Consider the following 21,701-nt stretch of genomic DNA (forward strand, 5'->3'; position numbering starts at 1 on the left):
GTCTGTTTAGTTTAATCTGCTCTACCAGCCCACGAGATATTATCCGGTTATTACCGGACACCTTGTATATAACTTTGTATAGTCTCGTTAACCTTGGTGCTATCTTTCTTTTTTAATTTAGTTTGATAAACAAATGGCGTCATTATTTAAACAAGAATAACGCAGTTATCGTTAGTCAGCGTTTCAGTGACATGTTAAGACAACTACGTCGAAGTAGAACAATTGGATTGTTTATCGTGAAAAGAGTATAAAAACTAGAAAAGAGAAAGTTTTTCAGAAATTAAAGACTTCAGTGATTGATTGTGGATAACAAATTTTTCTATTTCATAAAAATGATTAATAGATTTAAAAAAATTAATAGATTTAATAAAATTCTGACATTAATAATTCGCGTGTAAAAAGATTAATTATTCAAAGTCGACACGTGCCCTTGACATCGATATACGATGAAGATTACGACGACGTCGTTGGTTACGATCGTCTGTTTACTCAGTATGGTCAATGGGGCCAGGATACTGGCGATATTTCCCTTCAACGTGAAGAGTCACTACATCGTGTTCGAGCCGTTGCTGAAGAGACTCTCTGCGAGAGGTCACGAGATTGTCGCGGTGACGCACTTCCCTCAGAGGATTCGCCTGGCCAACTTCACCGACGTGGACGTTTCGTCCGCTTTGCCGAGTCGAATCAACACTATACCGTTGATCAATATCACGATATGGCAATCTATTCTACGCTTCATGTCCTCGGAATTTTGCGAGTTCGTATTGAGCCATCCAGAAATAAAGAGGATTATCAATGCGAAGGAACACTTTGATTTACTTGTGATCGAGATGTTTGCTAGCGATTGCTTCTTGGGTATCGCCCATGCTTTAAATATATCCAAAATAGTCGGCGCTATCAGCTCTGCTGGATTATTGCGGACGAATGTTATGTTAAGGAATCCTGAGAATCCAAGTTACATCCCTAACTATTTCAGCTCGTACACCGGGCGAATGAATTTACTTGAAAGATCGTTTAATACGGTGCTTCTACTAATCGTCAATTCGGGTTTTAGGTAAGGGAGTAGATGCGCGAAATTCATCTCCAAAATTGCTATTTTGGAATTAATGTCTAGCGACATTACCATTTTTAATGGAGTATGATATATCTCGCTTGAAATTCCATTTAGTGCTATCGGAATGATAAGCTTAATAATTATTTTGCGGATAAATGCCTTATTGAGAAATACTTTTTCGGAATATTATATAATAATGTACCTGTCTTTGACATAGGCTGCGTTCGCGAGGAGCGTGCAATGCTATCACCGTAATTGCGTTATTCTGTCCTTGCTTTACGTTTAATGACTGATATAGATTAAATAATACAATAATACTGATAGCACGCTCCTTGCGAACGCAGTTATAATTTGATATACTGTTTCACATTCCTAAATATACGCTTATAACAAAAACATAGACAAATATGATTACATCGATTATTGTCACGAAACATGTGCCGAATTCTAAAATGCTGTCTATTAAATAAATAGTATTGACTTACGTCATGCGATCAATGTCGAATGATTATATCAGCCGAACGGCTAACCGAGTACTTTAAATCCGCAGAATACTTTCCGACCGATCGAGTTATGAGGTCGCGAGAAAGTACTTGGGGCACGATTTGCCCGACTTTGATGCTCTCCGGTCCAGGATATCGTTGATCCTGACGAACGGCCATCCGGCCGTGAGCGTGGCACGTCCTCTGGCGCCAGGAGTTAAGGAAATCGGAGGTATTCATATTCCGATATCGGGCCCGAAGCCACTGCCCATGGATCTCCAGGATTATCTGGACTCTCAGAGCAGAAACGGCGTTATTTACTTTAGTCTGGGATCGCAAATAGACACGTCCACTATACCGAACCAGGTGTTTGCCGCCCTTTACCGAGCATTCGAGCAAGTACCGCAGCAAATACTGTGGACGTGCGCCAAAGAGAGAATGCCTCCGCTACCGGGAAACGTTAAGTGCATCGGGTGGGCGCCACAGCTCTCCGTATTGTGTACGTATAGCTTTCTTGTTTCTCTGCGCGGGGGATTAAACGTTGAAAGAAGCTTATCCGCGAAGGTCACGAAAAGAGCACACCCCCGCCCTCCCTTCCTACGTAGCATATACCAAGCAAGTTCTTAGGTAATGGAGTAGATGTCGATAGAAAGAGTTTTCAAGTGTTCTGATTTCGTTTTCTTTTCTTATCGCGATTGGTTAGAAATCGCACATTTTTTAGAAGCGATAGAGTTATCATAATTTGCGCGAATAAGGCTTCCTTTATTCTGTGGTACTTAGACTTTTCAGTAAGATCGATTGCTCTCTCCAATCCCTCGTCGATCGTGCTATTGCCGTGTGGTATTTGGTAGCGGCAAATCCCACATTTACATTACGTAAAGAGATTAATGCGTATTGCCGGTGGGCAAATTATTTATTTATTACGATATTATTATCTGGCGATCCCTGGCATAAAACCCATTCGAACTTTGCATTATCGTTAAATAATCCGCAGGTCAATTTGCACGGATATTGAGTGGCTTTTAATGTCCATTATGAATTTACCGTTTGTTCTTATTAAAGTAACATGACGCGTCTGTTAGGATACGCGAGGAAGATAAAGTTTTTGCGAAGATATACATACGAGGCGGATCGAAATCAGAAAAAGAGAACAATCGGATTTAAACTCGATCGAAAAATATGTCTGCAAAGCACAATACTCGTATATTTCAGAATCATCCCGCGTACGAAATATTCTGTACAAGTAAACATTTATACGTATATTCCCTCTCCCGAATCGGAGAAAACGCTTAATGACTGCCACGCGATTCTAGATGGCAATTGTACAATTTTATTTTCTCGTATGGCCTTTCACACAACAACGTTTTTATTATTTCGTAGATAATCAATTGCTTTAGAAATGCAACGGGTAAAAATAATTGCTTCTGTATCCGCGGCATATATTGTACATATCGTCTGCACAATTCATACGATCTATATTCAAGCGCAGAAACACGCGATTCGCTTGGCTTTTTTTTAAATTTTTTTGTGAGGGGTGCCGCACGCATATACACCTGAAGGGAACAAATTATTTTCAGGTTCACCCGTTTTTTCTCTAAAAACCACCGCCGCCGCGTGACCAACGCTTTTCATGAAATTCCATTTTCGCTATATTATGCAATCAACCTCGTTATCCTTATTACGTTTTATCCGTTATTACGGCTTCATTTTTGCGCTTAATTTTAAATGCGCTATCCAAGAGTCATTGCCACTTGTAATGTTCTTTGCTTTGAGATAAAAGATTGAGGAAAACTATTAAAAATTTTAATTAATCATGAACTGGTATTAAGTATGAAGTTTCATTTAGTGAAGGCAAAAATGGATATGAAGAAAATTAAAATTAATATAAAAAAAAGAGGATGAAAGTTAAAAACGTGCAAGTAATTCTCACTTCTAAAAGTTAACAGTTAAATTCAATCCCTGTTTGACTTCGTTTGTAATACGATGTAAATATGTATATCACGACAAATAATAAATAATCCTCTGTGTAAATATATTTATATTAAATATGTTTAGGTCATTCGAATACGCGACTGCTAATCTATCACGGAGGGCTACTCGGATTACAGGAAGCAATTTACTGCGGCGTGCCGATCTTAGGAATACCTGTCTTTGGGGATCATCGTTTAAACATGGCCTATGTCGTAGAAAAGGGACTGGCATTGCAATTGGATTTGCAGCAGTTCTCGTACAAACGTTTCTCAAGCAGCTTAAATGAAATATTATCGAACAAGAGGTAGAGTTTTAAAGAATGAAGATTTTTATATCACACATTGGTATGCAGAGAATAATATTTTTTTAAAATCAAAATAAAGCATTATGTATCAAAATGTCACATTCTCATGTATTTTTCAAGGTATTAACATTATGTACATATCTTGACAATTATAATTTAGGTTTGTTAAAGGATAATTTTAATTCAGCAAAAGATTTCGTTTATTGTATGTCATAATAATTGTTAACGAAGTGTGTGTATATATGTGTATATCTATTAATAAACTATTAATTAATATTAGTTTGCATATTTTGTAGTTACACGGAAATGGCACGAAAGGCCTCCTTTCAATTCAAAGATCGTCTGATGTCGCCAGTAGAAGAAGCTACATATTGGGTAGAACACACAATTCGTCACGATCCGAATTTTTTAAAGACAGCTGCTATAGAGTTAACGTGGTATGAGTATTTACTATTGGATGTTGCTTTGATGATGATATCCATCATAGTTTTTGCACTCTGGTTAATTTGTAAGTTATTTAGTCTATTGTTCTCTAAGAAAAAAATAATCATCATTATCGAAGACAATGTCAAGAAAATAAAATAATTGTACGTGTACGCAATATGCAAGATATTTATTTCTATAAAAACAAATTTTTAAATAAGTTGCAAAAGTATATAAATTATATATAATTATTAAAATATTATTGTTGCAATAAATTAAAATATTATTATTGTAATGAATTAAAATATTTATTATTATTGTAATTCAATTCTAGAAGATCCTTTGTTAAATTTCGGAGATAATAGATTATCGTGTTTAAAATTGTTGTGAATTATTAAAAATTCTCGTAATTTTATAATACGTTTGATATCTTCCGTGCATATCGATTGAAGTGTTAAAAACTTTAATAATTTGTAAAAGAGGGGAAAAAGTTACCGCGGACACCTATCGAAACCATCTGCTTCAATGAGTAGGCAGGACCTATCAAGCATCTGTTGCAACAAGTTATTGGAAGTCTGTCGGTAATTGTCAGGTGAACGACCGTAATCTCAGATTAATTGAACCTCTTCCTCGTTACTGGAAATCCTGATATAGCTTAACATAGCTCGACAAAGACTTAAGACAGCTGAGACGCGGCTTTTATACAGTGGAAGGGACGATGATGATAAAATTAAATTTCTACAAATTCAAAGTACAAAAGAATTTAACCTCCTCATTGTAAAATGCAATTATAATGAGATTCTACATTTAATTGTAATCGTCGCGAATGAATTAAATCTTCCAAAAACCACAATTTAAATTTGTTGTATTTGATAGAAAGTGAATATTTTATATTACTAGAGAGCAATACATTCGTTCGAATCATCAGTTGAGTTTTTCTAAGCCGATCTGTGCGTTCGCGATGTATCCGTCGTTTTTAGTTTTTATCTCGAATAAATAATCGTCCCGAGTGAAGCGGAATAGTGCAACCGACAAAAATATCAAAACGCGATTTATTCATTCTTTTGCACGATATTATTAAACGAGCCGTCATATGCTATTGTATTTACCGGTGTGACTACGCAACCGTATGACGTGAAGTTTTGGGCATATATGTTTAGCACAATAATTAAATAAATTTCGACAATAACGTTTATTTTTGTATTAAAAACAGACTTGTCAAAAATCATATACGTATATCCATGAAAAAGATTAATTGTTTTCCTTTTTTTTTTAAACAGTCGATGTTTAATGTTCAATTTAGATAAATTGCATCGTTATTTCAACATTTACAACGATCCTTTGTTTTATCTCTAGCATGAATTATTCTCCAAAACACACGGCAAACGGCTCGAGCATAACCGAGTGTGTACACTCGCACATACTCGGTTTCAGTAACACAATGGCAGCACGCCGTTACATTAATTGTAAGAGTCATCTTATACTACGGAAAGAAGCTTTTGCATATTCCAGCCTTATATCACTCACGCGCTTTATTATAAATGTGCAGGCGGCACAGAGAGCCAAAACAGGAAACCGGAAAAGCCAAGCGAGCGCGCCTGGCTCTCGTAGGGAGAATAAAAGCGCAGTATAAATTGGGGTAAAGCCGTTGGCTCCTTTGTGCCCTCTGTGAATGCAATTCAATAAAGTGTTTAGAGCGAAAGCAGCACAAAAGAAGTCTGGCGATAAATGACAATTTGCTGAAGTTGGCAATTACGGTAAAGTACGCTGCTGCTGAAAGGTGGGCTTAATGGAAAGTTGTTAGGAAGTAGGCAACAATAGAAGATAGACTGATAGAGAGAAGTCAACGTGAATCCCCTCTATGATTTTTTCCCAGGGTAATTTGCACGGTCAAGTGGCCGTTAGAGGAACTTCAACAATTTTACGCTTAAAATAACAAATCTCTCTTTAACCCAATTTATTATAATTCTCGTTACACTATTCGAGAGTCCAATCCAGCTGATTTATCGTTTTTGCAAACCGGTTGCGTATATCTGATAAGCTAGATTTATAAAGCTAAGGTTTCTCGATGATACTAAAATAGCTGCAGTTATAATTTTCAGGCATTAATACAAAAAGCGCGTGTCTGACGCGGCACGATTTTTAATTTCAAACAATGACTTAAATCTTTCTCATACGATCTCTAATTGTATCTAAAATGAAGAGTTTTCAGCAATTTTTGTAATTTTTTTAGTACTCTGATAGCACTTTTAATATAAGTTTAAATTTAACGAAAGGAATATCTGATGAAACATTGGAAAACTCAAAAATTTTAGTATGCGTTTTCAGTCATTAATACATTTTAATAACGTATATGTAATATATAATGTTCGCGCACGTCCTTAATGTTTTAAATACCGAGAAAGTAAAACATTGTACATTAACAAAATCAGTTTCTAACCCGTTGAACTATTTTTAATGAGCATTTCTAAAATAATCAGTTCTTGCATTGTTCTCTACGTTTGCAGAATATTTTCGTGCAAAACTAATAACAGCTGTGAAAGTTCTTGATTGGCCGTAGTAAATGTAATGAACTAACGTCGCCGGTTTGCGACACGTCACTGAATTTTCATTATCCGTAAACTGACAATAATATCGGATAAATGTCGATATAATATCGCGCGCTGAATGACAGTGTATCCGCTTGCGGAGAGGTTTCCTTCCGTGCTCGTTACATGTAACGTACCTTTTATTCTTTTTTTTTTTCATCGTTTCGTCGCGGACAAAAATGGGACAGAGCGGATGCTCTGCATCTAATGAGCCTCTCGTTGCTATCAGACAAGTGCGGATGAGTGTACCTGTTCGCAGTCTCACGTCGTCGTCGAGTAGCGATATTCTTGAGTGCGCACTCAACTGCTGTCAAGAGAAACCGACGATCGTTATATCTTTTCTTTTCATGAGGAAAGATATGTTGCAGCGCGCCGACATTCTGTCTAATAGCAATTAAAAATTAATTTGACACAAGTTCTTGAGATTATCAGATCTGAATAAGTTAATTGTAATTGGCGTTATTGCACGCTTAGTATTGTCTTTTGCATTGTCTCGCAAACGAAACGAAAGAAGGAAAGCATTGTCTAAGATTATTGTGACATTCGTTACATTTCCTTGTATTAATCAATGCACGGACTGTCTCATTTTGCACGTGTATGTGTGTCATTGTTATGAATTCTCTTTATGTGTGTGCTTCATACTGAATTTACGTTTCGAACTGTGCGAATAGTATGCGCTATGTATGTGACAGCTTTCTGTCTATATCGCTTGAAGTTTCGCTCGCTTCTGCTTGAATAGGCAACGATCGAGCGGATCCGTGAAAGGCAAATACACAAAATATAGGTTACATATCGCTCCGTTGTGCTTTTATGCTCTTCGAACATGAGGTCGCGAATATCGAGCCCTTTTTTAAGACATGGGCATCTGCCCATACGGGAGGTGAATTGTTATCGACGTCTCTCTTCCGAGTTTGCGTTCGCGTCGAGCTCCTCGTCGAATCTTTTTTTCAGGATGATTGCTCGTACGTTTGGCAAGTTTCCGCCGCGGAACGTTGCGAGTGGGTGAGGAACACTGAAGACTGCTATTCAGACTCGGTGATTCAGTACACGGTACTGTTATTCTGTTACTTCAGATCCGAAGACGTGGCACTGTTTGCTGGCGGCTTCGCCCTCATACTCTTTTGGCTACTCTATTTATTCTTGATCTTGGGAACCACGGCAGATAATTTGTAAGTTGATTTATGCGCTGGTATTCATCATTGAATATATTTACAGGTCATTGACTGATGGAAAGTATAATTATCGATGAAATTTTTTGCTTATTCGAAATTTTCCGTCAAATATGTATCCTTACAATACATGTGTAAAATTATTATTTTTTTAATTTGCCAAATAAAACGATCAATTACAAATGCAAATGAGAACACGATGTAAGCACAATAGTAACAATGAAACTGCGTCTTTTCTTTGATACTGAAATTGAGAAGTTTGGCCAAGTTCAATCCCGATGAAAACATGTTACCGTCTACAGAATATAGATGATTATGTAACTGCAACGAATTTTGACTTCTGGCAACTAACCAAGCCAATAACCGAAAGATTCATGCTTTCCCGTATTTCAAACGTCTACGTTCTGTAAAGCGGTTTCTTTCAAAATGATAAACGAAGGTTTCTCTATTCTTTCGAGTTATACAAATATCAAAATGGCAAATTGCCATGTTTGTAGGAGCGCATCCAATAACAAAGTTTTGGAATCCCAAAAGCTGAGGTTTTTCTGATTACATTTAAATACTTAAGTAAAATATATCGATATTGACATCAAGATTTAGTTCTTATTTTGATTTCTTTTAATTTGTTAAAATGTACATATGAAAATGTGTGAAACAAAAATTTACTATAATAACATGTTAGCAAGATCAACATACCATAATATAAAATACAAGCTATGAATTTATAACGCGATTTATCAAACTGTAAATGGCAGATGTATTTGATACTTCACTTGCTCTTATGTTGGTAATCGTCTTTTAAAATCCCTGACATTTTTAAAGATCGTTAAGACTTTTGTAGAATTTATTTTGTCGCGTTTAATGATAGAAATATGATGGCGCTCATGTTACCAAGTTCGTCAGAGTTCAGCTTTGATGTGTGTGTAACCAGTATAATAGTTAAAACTCAGTTAAGAAGGTAAATTTACTTTTCTGTAAATAACATATTCTCTGCGTGCAGTAAAATTGCGAATGCTAAATGTGTACGAGGTTAGTTGAATAATGTGCTCTCACAAGCGTTATCCAAAAGTCACTTCCTTTCCAAGCCAACTGTTTCACATCTCTTGTGTTCCATTTAGAGTTATACATAAAATTATTATAATAAACATGGAAATCACTATTTAAAAAGAATCGCGGTAAAAGAGTTCAGAAAAAAAAGAAAATCTTGATCTGTCTTGCTAATCTACAAATTACAAGATATATAATGGCATTTATTATGTATGCAGCACAAAATTTAACTATATATTGTTTTAAAAAAATGTATAAGAGAATTACAATTACAAAAACAAGGAAGGTTTGTTTTAATAATGTTTAAATAAGAAATCTAATTTGAGTTTCCAAGACTATTCTTGATCTGATCGATGTATCAATGAATTTTTAATTACGACATAAATATCGAAATACTTTAGACATAAATAGTCGCTGTAAATGACTCATTATGACATTTTCATTCTAGTTTTTGCCCAGCCTTGGCGGTAATAGCCAGTATAATGCATCTATCGGATAGCATAGCGGGAGTGACGATATTGGCATTTGGAAACGGCGCGCCTGACATCTTCACGTCCCTCGTGTCGAGAGGCGACGAAGCGATAATAATGTTCACCGAATTAATCGGCGCAGGTGTCTTCGTGACCTCGATGATTGCCGGCACCGTCGCGATAACTAAGCCCTTTAAAGTTTCACTGAGATCCCTCATGAGGGACGCCTGTTTTTATATCGTTTCCGTGTGCTGGATAAACTACGTGGTGTGGGATGAGATGGTTTACCTCTGGGAGGCCGTAAGTACGTCTACTGTCTTCATTTGTATCCAATAAGCTAATATTGGTCGACTTTTTCCCACCCCGTCGCCATATGCTATGATCCTGTATTTGCCATTTAGATATTATTCGATTATATCGTACATACGTAAATTCTTAAATACGATAAAAATAGACGTAATTTATTTTTTTTTCTTTGTCGTTTTCATTGATTTTTATAACTATTGGTTTGCAGTTACGAAAAATTATAACAAGCATAATCCTAGCTTTTATATAAGAAAAAGATATCGCAAGACAGAGATTGCAATATCTTTCTGTTCATACTGTTATTAAATGTCATCGATTATTATCTCATATAAGAATATAAGAGAAAGTACACAGAAACACGATTAATTATTATTCGTTCTCGAATGCTAATGCTAATGATTTATGCATGAATACCCGGATAGAATAAATATTTGATCTCGACCGTTCCATCCTATGTCAACTGAACAGATGATTGACTCATATTGGTAATAAGTTCCATAAACTCTACTTAAGCTAATCTCTGCAAACTATTAATAAACGAATAAAATCACGCATGCATTATAATATTACATACTATATATTTACGTTTTCATGCATATACATATATATAATATTATATTATTTAAATTAAACATTTAAATGCGTAATTGAATTCCAAGCAAAGTGATTAAGCTGCACGGTATTGATTTTATTACGGTACGCATCGAAATAATTATAGAACGGTATTTGGCAAAATTTATTGATATTTCGCACACCGAACTGTGTTACGTCATGAGCGAGAAAGTTTATCTGCGGGAAGCCATAAGTGGTTTCATTCCGGAATAACGATAATTCTTCGGCGAATTTAATTAAGCTACGCCGCAGTCTCTCTCTCCACCACCTGCCTGGCTGGGCTTGCAATCTGACTGTCGATGAATTTTTGCGGGATTCCGCGGGAAGGAATTCGTTTCACCGGGAAAACAGGGATTATTGTTGCAGTGGATAAAGTCCATGGAAATAATCTTGCGCCCGAACAAAGCGCCATAGACGGAGGCTATTATTAAGCCACGCATAAAGCCGTCGAATATCATGATTCATCTTTTTCATATCGCGCGACGCGGTAGTAAATAGACAAACGGACAGAAATTCAATTTTTATTCATTTAGATCAGTGTCTCTCAAATTTTTTCGTAGACCATCGCTTTCTTAGTTTTATCAAATTATTTCTAACTTTCCCTGCTTTTTAGATATACAATAACTCAAACCTAAAATGATAATTTATATTATCTATATATAAATAAATAAAAAATAATTTATTGTACATTTATTAATCTTTTAAAAAAATTACAAAAAAAATTTCAATTATTTGCATAGTATATATACATGCAATGTAGATATATACCGTCATTATTAATATAATTAATATAAAAAATATATGTATACGTTTACAGTTTTACATATTTAATATATAAATATATAATATATAATATAATAAAATATATAATATATAAACTTTATTGGATAATCATGTACAATCTCATGTTCTTACATTCTCCTTTGCCGTCCTAACACTGCTTCCTAGATAATTCAAACGACCCCAAGGGAAGCGTCCACTTTGAGAAACACTGATCTAGACGTTTGATAATTCGTCCCAAGCAAGATTAATTTTAATATATAACTATACATATATAAATGGCGCTAAAAAAAATTTCTGCTTAGCTCAATATGCATATCTATTTATTATATGCTTCATTAAGAATTCTTAAAATGGATTCTGCTCCCAGCATTATTTTTTTCTGTTTTATTATTAAAAAGAAAGAGTTAATTAAGAGCTTTTTTCTTTAATTAAGAAGTAAAGGCTATCATCAAGTTTTTGTTGCGTAATATTGTATGTATGTAGGCCATTCATTATCCCAGCGGTATGTGTAGGGAAATAACCCTGCGAGCCAAGCGACATTAATGCTTCTTAATGTTGATACATTTTAATTGCAGGCTTTATTCTGGTCTACGTATTGTTCATTGTGGCGGTCGTGATAATGCAGGTGTACGATACCAGAGAGCAGACTCTTAAAAGTACGTTGTGGATTCTTCGATTTACGAATCACGTGAGAGTTTTATCTCGGACAGTAAAATTTCTCATAACTTTTCGGAAAGTATATAACTTTGCATTAACAATGTTCTTTTCTCGAAGGTAAATAAAACTATTCCCTCTCTTTCTCTTTCTTTGCGAAAGTCTAATTCAGGAAAGATATATATTCCAGAGATACCTATCTCTATGCCCGAAATTTTATGATCAGTGTGCATTCGAGAGCTATTTCTATTCTAAAACGAGAAATATCTCTCTTCCATGAATTCGCTGCAATGTGAAAAAGATGACTAGCTCCTTCCTTATCGCCTACAGAAAATTTTCACCATACTAAGTATCGATCCCCTTTCCCGAGAACATTCTTATGTACTTTCAGCCAGGATCCCAAGTGTGCCCGATCCAGACGTCCTGCATACTTACTTGGCGAACAGAGACACAGGCGCCATTCCCAAGATTCCCGGTAGAAGCCGACCTTTTGGCTTACATGCCAAGCTAGGTACCAAGCGTCGTTTTTACGACTCATCGCACATATCCTTGTCTTTAGCTCTTTTGAATTTTTCAATAGATCGAATTTCTTTCCGGAACGATGCGTCTTTTTTTTCCGCTATGCATCAAGAACTTGTAAAGGGTACTGATTTCTACTCGCAAATCATTTAAGGGGGTTTTCAATTATTTGAAAGTAAAGCTTCAAACGTAAAATATAATTCTGCCAGTTATTTGATAATCACTTTCATTAAAAATGTTTGCATGTTTAGCTTACAGTTTGCAGTCAAATATGTGTAACAAATATTTTTAATATACGAGAGTGGAGTAAATTTTTAACATTTGTTAATTTTTTATATTTAAAGTCTAAGTCTTCAAATATTGTGGACTTCATTTCTGCTTTGAAATTTTCATATGTGACTCAATTTCAATATTACTATGTATGTACTTATATACATTTGTATGAGCCAGATATCGCGATCGCTACGGAGCTAGAGAGAGCCAAGACACGGGGTGATTCCGTCCGGTTAAGCCCGGAAATTAGTGACTATGTTTCCGACCGACCGAAGGGTCTTTTCAAAGAATTTTTCTACGATATCAATCCGATCAGCGAAGAAGATTGGAAGAAATCGAACAAATTGTTTAAGATCGTTTTGATTGTACGTTCACCCGTCATGTTACTACTGCAGCTGTTTATACCGGTTGTAAATCCTACCGTTGAAAAAAGAGGCTGGTCAAAGCTACTGAATTGCTTCCAGTTATGTGTGACACCTACGATAGCACTCTTTTTATTAAACGGTTAGTTTTATTATCCATATTGCTCATACCAGACGGTACCACTCAACTTCAATTTCATTTTAATTGTTTTATTACAGTTTGGCAAACGACTTTTGGCAATTTGCCGGTGATGCCGGTATTCCTCGTTGTCGGTACCGTAATTGCTGTAATTGTATTTCTAACGACGCACGTGGATCGCGTACCAAAGTTCCATAATGTGAGCAATTTTCTTTCCCCTTTGCGCGGATGGTCGAAGTTTTTCGAGTGCCTATATTGTTCACATTCAAGGATACGAAAAATCCGTATTCGACATTTGATCAATAGCCAAATACGTAGCACTAATAATATTCCAGGTATTTGCATTTTTGGGATTTTTGGCTGCCATGTTGACAGTTTATCTAGTGGCCGGGGAAGTCATGGCGGTACTCCAGTGCATAGGATACGCGTGCAGTATATCTGACGCCATGTTGGGCATCACTTTTCTTGCATGGGGAAATAGTATTGGAGGTGAGCCGCGTGAAAAATGCTTTTTTTAAAATTAGTTGAAGACAACCAAAAGTGCAGTCGACAAGAATGTACTTTCTTAAAATTAACTTTCCAAGCGACAAGAGAAGTGATATACGTAATAATCGTAATAATCGTGACGCTACATTTTTCGGTAATAATATGTTTTTAAGTTTAATACGTTTTAGTTTCGAGTTAATTTTTATTTCGTTCGTCGATGATAATCCTGCGTTAAATATTTACATAAGCTTACTCACCGTCCAGATCTCATATCGAACGTCGCTATCGCCAGACGGGGATTTCCACGCATGGGATATGCAGCCTGCTTCGGCGGGCCAATGTTTAACACTCTACTGGGACTTGGGCTGACTTATGGCATCGCCGCCGCTACTGATCCTGAACAACAGACCAAGATTAGGATTAGCGATATGGCACCCGGTTGCCTAGCTTTCCTCCTGTGCTCACTGGTGGCTACTATAATTTACCTGAACATCACGGGAGCTACCGCACGTCGCTCTTACGGCGGCCTCTTATATTCAATCTACTTTGCTTTCATTCTCATACAATTTTTAAGCGAATTGCACATTATACATCCACTCGGCACTGATCACAGACCCGATCTGTAATAAGGCTACCGTCTACGATATTTAACGTTACTGCTTTTTACTGTTATATCAATATATGTATATAAATGCAAGATAATGCAAGGTCTATTTTCAATTAGCTGAGAATCATCCTCTCTATATATTTTCCCTATTTTCGCAACGTTAGTGTTGCGGAATAAGGTGGAAGAGTATAAAGAGTAAAGAGTAAAAAAATATGGAAGAGCGTTTCTCTCTCATGAATTATGTTAAATGAGTCAAGATTATACGGATACAGGCAGAGATGCATTTTTAACATGGGGCGGAAGGCGAGCTTCGGAGGAAAACGTTTGGGCACCGGATATGTACGCGGAGGAAAAGGCGGGCAGGCGAGCGACGTCAGGTCGTTTTTAGACATTTCCCCGGAGAGAACGAGGTGTCCCGTTTCCGACCGAAACCGGTTAGTATGGCCACCATAACGCCGAAACGGAAACCACAAGTCATGAGGCGGTTAGGAGTCTTGGTACGCGTCAGTTTTAAATTTTACATTGCGCCGTACATCATGGTAACCTCGAGTGCTACACAGACCCTCGTAATTGAATCCGTTATTAGGTGAGGGACACAGTTCCTACGTGCAAACATTTCTTACATAACGTTTCTCATTTTCTTTCAAACGCAATAAAAGAAGTGGACGTTAAATTATTTTTATTCTCTTACATATCTGCCTTCTTCTATACGTGTATACCCTTTTAATCGATCAAAAGGCCACGTCCCACATTGTCTTGAAATAACTTCTCTTTGACAAATTTACAGCCGATTATTCTTCAACAGATCGATATCGAGTCAGCTACAGTTTTTTTTCAGAATAATTAGCGATTTAATCTAAAAAGCTTGTATAGCCAACTAAATTTCTCAGAAGAGAAAATAGACGATAAAACTGTATTCTTCAATTCTTTTTATACAAAATTAATTTTAATAAAATTTTAATTTTTAAAACATGATTATAAATAAAAGGATAGAAAAGTATATTAAATTTCTAAATCAATGAAAAATTATAACGGTTATAATATAAATTCAATAAAAAAAAAATCATTTTAATTTTCAATCATTTAAAGAAAAGTTTTCTACTCGTTAAATATGTTTATCGCTAAATATTTTCCATGGGAAATGAAAGAAAGTCAACAGTAACAGATGTAACGTCGACGTTATTCGACCTCTTCCACACCATTTCTACTTTCTGTCTCTTTTACTACAGATATTGCCGGAGAATTGCTCCTGCTAGTCTCTTTCAACGTGTGTACCAAGATAGGTCTCCATTGTCTTCACGCGAAAGTTTAATTCCGAACCGCCTCTGCCATCCGTTCCCCTTTTGCCCCATCAAAGTACCGATAGAACGATGAACAAGGACGGAGATAGACCAAAGTTTTGCCATTGCAAAATTTGGATCTCCTTTGTGTTAGTATCTGCGTACGTAGAGAGAAGCTATTTTGAGAAGAAGCTTTAGCGAACACTATTCACGAAATGGCTTTCTTCATGTATATTAGAAGGATACGAAGGGATGTTCGCTGTTCAAGTCAATCTTCCGGATTCGACACGTTATAACAATATATTATTTATTTTGTTATAATAATAAATTACTTTATCACTTTTGTTTTCGAGCTTTGAATTTTGATGTTATATATTGAAATATCAGATATCACGTATCCATATTGAAAAAGAGAGAATTGTACAAAGAGATTTGTCTTCGCCATTTAAAATTAATCTTCCGGATTCGATATATTGTAACAATATATTACTCGTTGTCACCTTTGTTTTCGAGCTTCGAATTTTGATATTATAGCATGTTCGACATGTGACAAAATGTGCGCATCCCCGACGAGGTAATTCATTATTCTCAATTAATTTGTCGCACAGAACGTATAGGCGCGACACCTGTTGTTCCCGATATAACATAAATAGCATTTAATTGTGTGCAATTAATGTTCATCAATATAAAATATACACCCCATTTAACATTTGCCGGAAATGTATGTTATCGAACGGTATGGAGAGCCAGCAAAAATCACGTATGAAGGATTTAGTTAAATATTTATCTTGATTAAATTAATCATTTCGTTAAAATGAAAAGCGTATCAACTATTAGCGTTGCGAAAACAGAATGTTCCATTACAAATAAAAATATTTTATAAAACAAAATAATCGAAATATCAGATCGTAAAATGAGACAGCATCACATTTGTTTGTATTCTACGCTTTTTTGCAAATTGTTCTTAAGTATTCAAAAACCAACGTTATTCAATTGTGTTTTGAAGATATAGAATTCCTTATATATATTTAGCATTATTATTTCTCATCGCATTTTATCCAATTATTTCATTTTTTAATGTTTCATATTAATCACTGACAGTATCGATGTTATGCCGAGAATAAATCTTCGTAGTAAGTAGGTACTCTAGTTTTTAATGAAACGAGAATTTGCTGACGAATATTGAATAAGTTTGTGGGGGTAAAGAAAACTTTATCGAACCATATATTAGAGTCGACCCCTCGTCTAGACGAAAGACTGGATCGGTGCCCAGCATCCGTAGATAAGATTCCTGTCTAGCCTCTTCCGTGCCAACGCGAGCTAACGACCCTCTCATCCGGATCGCCCGTTCAAGGGTAGCAAACGCAGAAAATATTCAACATTACCAAATCGGGCAACACAAGAAAGAGACATTATAATTTTTTTTGTAGCTATAGACACGTTGATATTCATAATGCTTGAAAAACGTTAATAAATTCTGCTTTAATAGAATGTACAGAAAGAGAGAGAGAAAGAGAGAGAAGCATTAATAGAACGCGTATGCACAAGCATAGATTGCAGCGAATTAAATTGAATTATTGAATTTAAGCATGCATATATTAATAAAATAAAATTTGTAGATTTCTCCCTTGAGTTATCAATTTTTTAAAAAATATCGTTAATTTACACACATGTAGTAAAATATCATATTGAAATAATACTAGTGGCAGTGAACTCTAATGCAGTTTAATGCTAAACATTTGCGCAGAGTACACTTCGCCAACGTATCAATTATCTACTTTCATGTAACATTTATGGTATTATATTGCTCTACAACGGCGTAGGTATCGTTTAATCACAAATGAATATGGAATTAACAGCTAACAGACGATTAATTAATCAACATTAAATATGTGCCTGTGTAAAATAGCATATAACATTTTTCGCTGAATGCACTATATATGATCTATTTATGGGATTAATTCGCATACAATAAGTGTACAATCTTGGTTCTTCATAAATTATATCCACTTGTTCCGAATATTTTCAAACGCTCGGGAACTCAATAAAGTTCGGCTATTCAACTATAATGTATAACATTACTCCTATTTTGATGGCATCGAGGTCCATGGAACCTCCAATCGATGCTCGATATCAAGACTAAATAAAGTACCCGTGGTACCGTTATTACTTCCGGCAAACTTCTGTCATTAATTCGACTGGAGGACTTTAAAGGGAAACGCCGCTGTAATATCTGTCTCTCGTGTTTGCCGTCGTTCAAGTTTTTATTCTCACCGCAAAATAACTTTCGAGAGATATGTTACGATTGCAGTTCTACTTACAGTACTTTTATACCGCGTCAGTCTCGTACGAAAAAGTCCCATTTTTAAGAGAGACGCTTTATAACATGTCGCTTTAATCTAAATTACATGTATTTCATTAAATTTCCGAGGAAGTTTTCAATAAAATAACGGGAAACAATTTGAATTTACTTTTTATTTTAGATTAATTAATTAATTACGTTTTTAAATGGTCATCACTTAATTAATTATAAATTGAATAAAATAACGGGAAACAATTTGAATTTACTTCTTATCTTAGATTAGTTAATTAATTCGTTTTTAAATTGATCATCACTTAATTAATTAAAGATACATATAATATATAAGATAGAGAAATGTATATTAAATATAAATAGATTATTAAATTATCTTGAAGAGATAATTAAAAAATTAATTTTTTTATATAGATAAAAAATTAGTTTATTAAAACTATCGGCAGAAACGCCATATAATATGGTACTTTTGTATAGAATAATTTAATTCTACAATATTGTGCAATACAAGCCGAGTTTTATCGAGTTTACAAAAATTATTATGCTATTCGGCACTCTCGCGTATACGTTTGTACGAAGCTAAAAATAACGACAATAACGGCGGTGTCGCATATGCTCCGCTCGATTTAACTCTCGCGTTAATGCGCGCTACGAGCGATAACATTTTACAACATTGCAGACATTTGTTACGTACACATTTCAATGATTTGCACAAATGTGTGCTTCGGTCCAAAAATTAAATAAAATGCGCAAATTGTAACGCACATTGCCGGGACATATTTATTCACGTGTTTATATAACACCGTAGAGCAATGTGCGATGTTTGAAGAATCTTTCGCCGCGCGCGAAGGCAGCGAGATTTAACTGATATGTCGATATGATGCATACGCACATTGCAACAGTCTCATCTCTCATTTGCCTCCCCCCCCCCCTCCCCATCGAGACGCGGTCTCAGCCTCCACTTCGCGAAGTTTGATATGCTGCCGGGAAATATATTGTAGTCAGATAGAATATATTACACTTGTGAGATATTATGCCCATATTACTTGCGCCAGCAAAATAGGAAATGGCGGTGATAAACTGCGTGCTTATACGTAATTCGAATGAGATAGACCGATACTGCTATAGGTTTTTACGGTTTACATCGGTTTATGCCGATGATTTATGACGATGGCGCACTGCCGCTCGTACGCCACAAACTTCTATACACGTTGACGGAATTCATAATTCAGGCATTACAAGAAATTTAGCTTCGATATACGAAGGTCATGTATGTGGTGCGCGCGAGACGGCAGCTCGGATTCCGCTGAATCACGATTCCATGAATTATTGACGATAGCTGAACTGGAAATTGATTTTCTGATGTTAGCAGCGGTATCGCATTCGGGCCGAACATTTTTTATTTCCGAGCGTTATGTATCGAATGTTTTGTGTTGATGACACAGCTCGACCGTCCCGATATCCGGAAAAATTAATCTCTTTGCCGAAAGATCAATGCACTGCACAATATCGTCGTCAATGAATAAGTATGGATAGAAAGGATGCAACAAAAATTGTCGGATACAGATAGATATGCTACACTTTGAAATAGCATGTCTGTACAGAAAACATTTTAAAAATGTGCAAAAATACAAGGTGATTCTAAAATAAATTGTCAAATTTTGCAAACATATTTTTAAATCACTTTGGGATTAATTTTTTCTGTTTATTTGTATTCATTATTGTTTAATTATTGAGTTTTGTTGCGTTAAATATATAAAACGGATTAGTTAAATAAAAGACAGAGAATGATTCTTTTATATAAAAAATTAATGTAAGGATTTTCATTCGTATTTCGTGCAATGTAAATCGTCGCACTGCGCAAAAGTACGCGAACGAGAATCGAGAAAAATAGCGTTAAACGATATCGAGCTCAAGGGAACAGACATTTAAGGTCATAGTAACAAATACTGCTTTGGAGAGAAATGGTGAAATCGAGAAACACTTAGGTGGTCGTTAAGTCTGATCGCGAAGATCGACGAAATTACGCTTGTTGTCACCGAAACGAGTCGTTGAAATGTTCTATGGATATTGACTTGAAATAAAAAGATAAGTGATAAGATAAGAATATTTTTTACTCAGATTTATTAAGCAAAATTATTTCTCATTTTGTGCATGCTTCTTTATTTCAATTAAATATAAAATTAAAAATTTTTCAGACAGACGAAAGTGGAAAAAATGTGCATTACACACATAATAAGTAAAGATTGATCAAAGATATTAGTAATTTTTTTTATGTGCATATGAATTGTATCTATGCGCTAAGCTAGAGAATTAATGCAATCGCAGCTAATTTCGAACAGAGAACTGCAATCCCAGCAGCAATAACAAATATCAGGATAACGCGAAACAATTGGGTATTGGGTGCGTTGACGCATACAGAAATCGATAATCGTTCGTATTGCTGTTAAACAAAAACAAATCGACCAAACAGTACTTGAAATAGTATAGAAATAAATTCTTGTGACTCGCACGAGTAGAATTTAATGGAGGAACGAGATGGCTTATCGCTCTGATGGCTCGATACCGCTAACTGTCCAAAAAACATTGCTGTTTCCTGATTTTATTATCCCGTCGTACCTGCATTCCCGAAAAATCTCGCATGTCGTTGTACGTAACGATGTGAATACATTTTAATTTTCACGCACATACGCGCTTCATGAAAAATAATACAATAATAGCCGCTGCTAACCCAGCAAATATGCATCGATAATCAATAACGATGTTTTATAACTTAAAATTTTGCATTGCCAATAATGTACATTTTATGGATTATAATTCCCATTTCCTGCATTCTCTGTTTATTTATTGCAAATAATAAAGAATGTAAAATAATTTTCGATGCAGTCATTTAATTCTGACGAAGGCAATGTGAAATGATAATACGCAGCGTGAATGCTGTTCTCTCTCGATATTAATTAATACGAAACTCTAGCACACAAGAATATTCTTCATTGATCGTGATTTTAATCTTCTGTCTGTGATAAATTGTTTGTGCGTCGCCCCGGATAACGGATAAACTGCGCAGTTTACAATTGTAAGCAAGCGAGAGAATGAACGTTTAAAATGTTCAATTTATATATGAATTAAGTAAACTGAAAAATATGTATATAAAAACTGGCAGAAAGTATAGCAACAGCTCCGTGAGAAATGTAATCAATTTTTTTTTAGTGAAAACATATCGGGAGATTGCCGATGAAACTAACGCTTGCTTCTCGCTGACAAAAGTGCGCACTTCAAATTTCACGAGGAATAACGTTACGCGTTCACTTTCCGCCAATTCCGAGACGCTTTATATCAAGCGAGTAAATTGGGAAATATATTTACGAGCTAGCGGAGAGGTAATAACTTTGGGAAAGGAGTTCCAAGATTTGCTGAGATTACGTGTTACGTATACGTTATAGGCGCTTGACGCACATACTTCAGTTTGATGCATGCACGCATTTTTTTTTATTACGTTTATACATCAACGTCTTGCAATTTATCGACGATACTCTAACTTCGGGAGAATAATTTTCACCGAGGTATCGCGGATTACGTGAACGTCGGTTTTAAACACGGTAATCCTAAAGGCGCGCGAAGCGCGATTCGCCAGTGAGTGCATCACGGCGCGGCGCTGCAGCGTCAGCTAAGGACGTTCGTGTTTTCCACCGGGAAATGGAATTTTCACTGCTCTGCCGCGGGGACCATAGTTTATATAGTTTCATGACGGAGATAAACGAGGAAAGTCGATACGACGCCGGTGAAAGTCGACAGTCGGGACGAAACGAGCGGGATGTATTAATTGTCTCGAATAAAGGGGAAGGCTATGAACAAGAG

At 35.8% G+C, this 21,701-nt stretch overlaps 2 protein-coding genes across 3 annotated transcripts; both read left to right on the forward strand.

The window, feature by feature from the left end:
* The first annotated feature begins 169 nt into the window (after nucleotides 1-169).
* LOC105451810 (UDP-glucuronosyltransferase 2C1-like) lies at nucleotides 170-4,403 on the forward strand. Its single transcript, XM_011692496.1, has 4 exons — nucleotides 170-1,054; nucleotides 1,605-2,035; nucleotides 3,592-3,811; nucleotides 4,108-4,403. The coding sequence occupies exons 1-4, from the start codon at nucleotides 447-449 to the stop codon at nucleotides 4,394-4,396; spliced, it is 1,548 nt and encodes a 515-aa protein (XP_011690798.1). The 5' UTR covers nucleotides 170-446; the 3' UTR covers nucleotides 4,397-4,403.
* A 3,169-nt stretch (nucleotides 4,404-7,572) lies between these two features.
* LOC105451816 (sodium/potassium/calcium exchanger 6, mitochondrial-like) lies at nucleotides 7,573-14,344 on the forward strand. 2 transcript variants are annotated; one of them, XM_011692515.1, is made up of 10 exons: nucleotides 7,605-7,702; nucleotides 7,774-7,824; nucleotides 7,896-7,991; nucleotides 9,487-9,812; nucleotides 11,785-11,865; nucleotides 12,255-12,374; nucleotides 12,833-13,159; nucleotides 13,237-13,355; nucleotides 13,492-13,645; nucleotides 13,907-14,344. In XM_011692515.1, exons 1-10 carry the CDS (start codon nucleotides 7,680-7,682, stop codon nucleotides 14,266-14,268), a joined length of 1,659 nt encoding a protein of 552 aa, XP_011690817.1. In that variant the 5' UTR covers nucleotides 7,605-7,679; the 3' UTR covers nucleotides 14,269-14,344. The 2 variants fall into 2 exon arrangements, with proteins under 2 accessions (XP_011690810.1, XP_011690817.1); XM_011692508.1 differs by having other exon boundaries at nucleotides 7,573-7,702; nucleotides 7,774-7,991.
* The last annotated feature ends 7,357 nt before the right edge of the window (nucleotides 14,345-21,701 follow it).

The sequence above is a fragment of the Wasmannia auropunctata genome, unplaced genomic scaffold (assembly GCF_000956235.1).
Source record: "Wasmannia auropunctata unplaced genomic scaffold, wasmannia.A_1.0 LD336106.1, whole genome shotgun sequence".
NCBI lineage: Eukaryota > Metazoa > Arthropoda > Insecta > Hymenoptera > Formicidae > Wasmannia > Wasmannia auropunctata.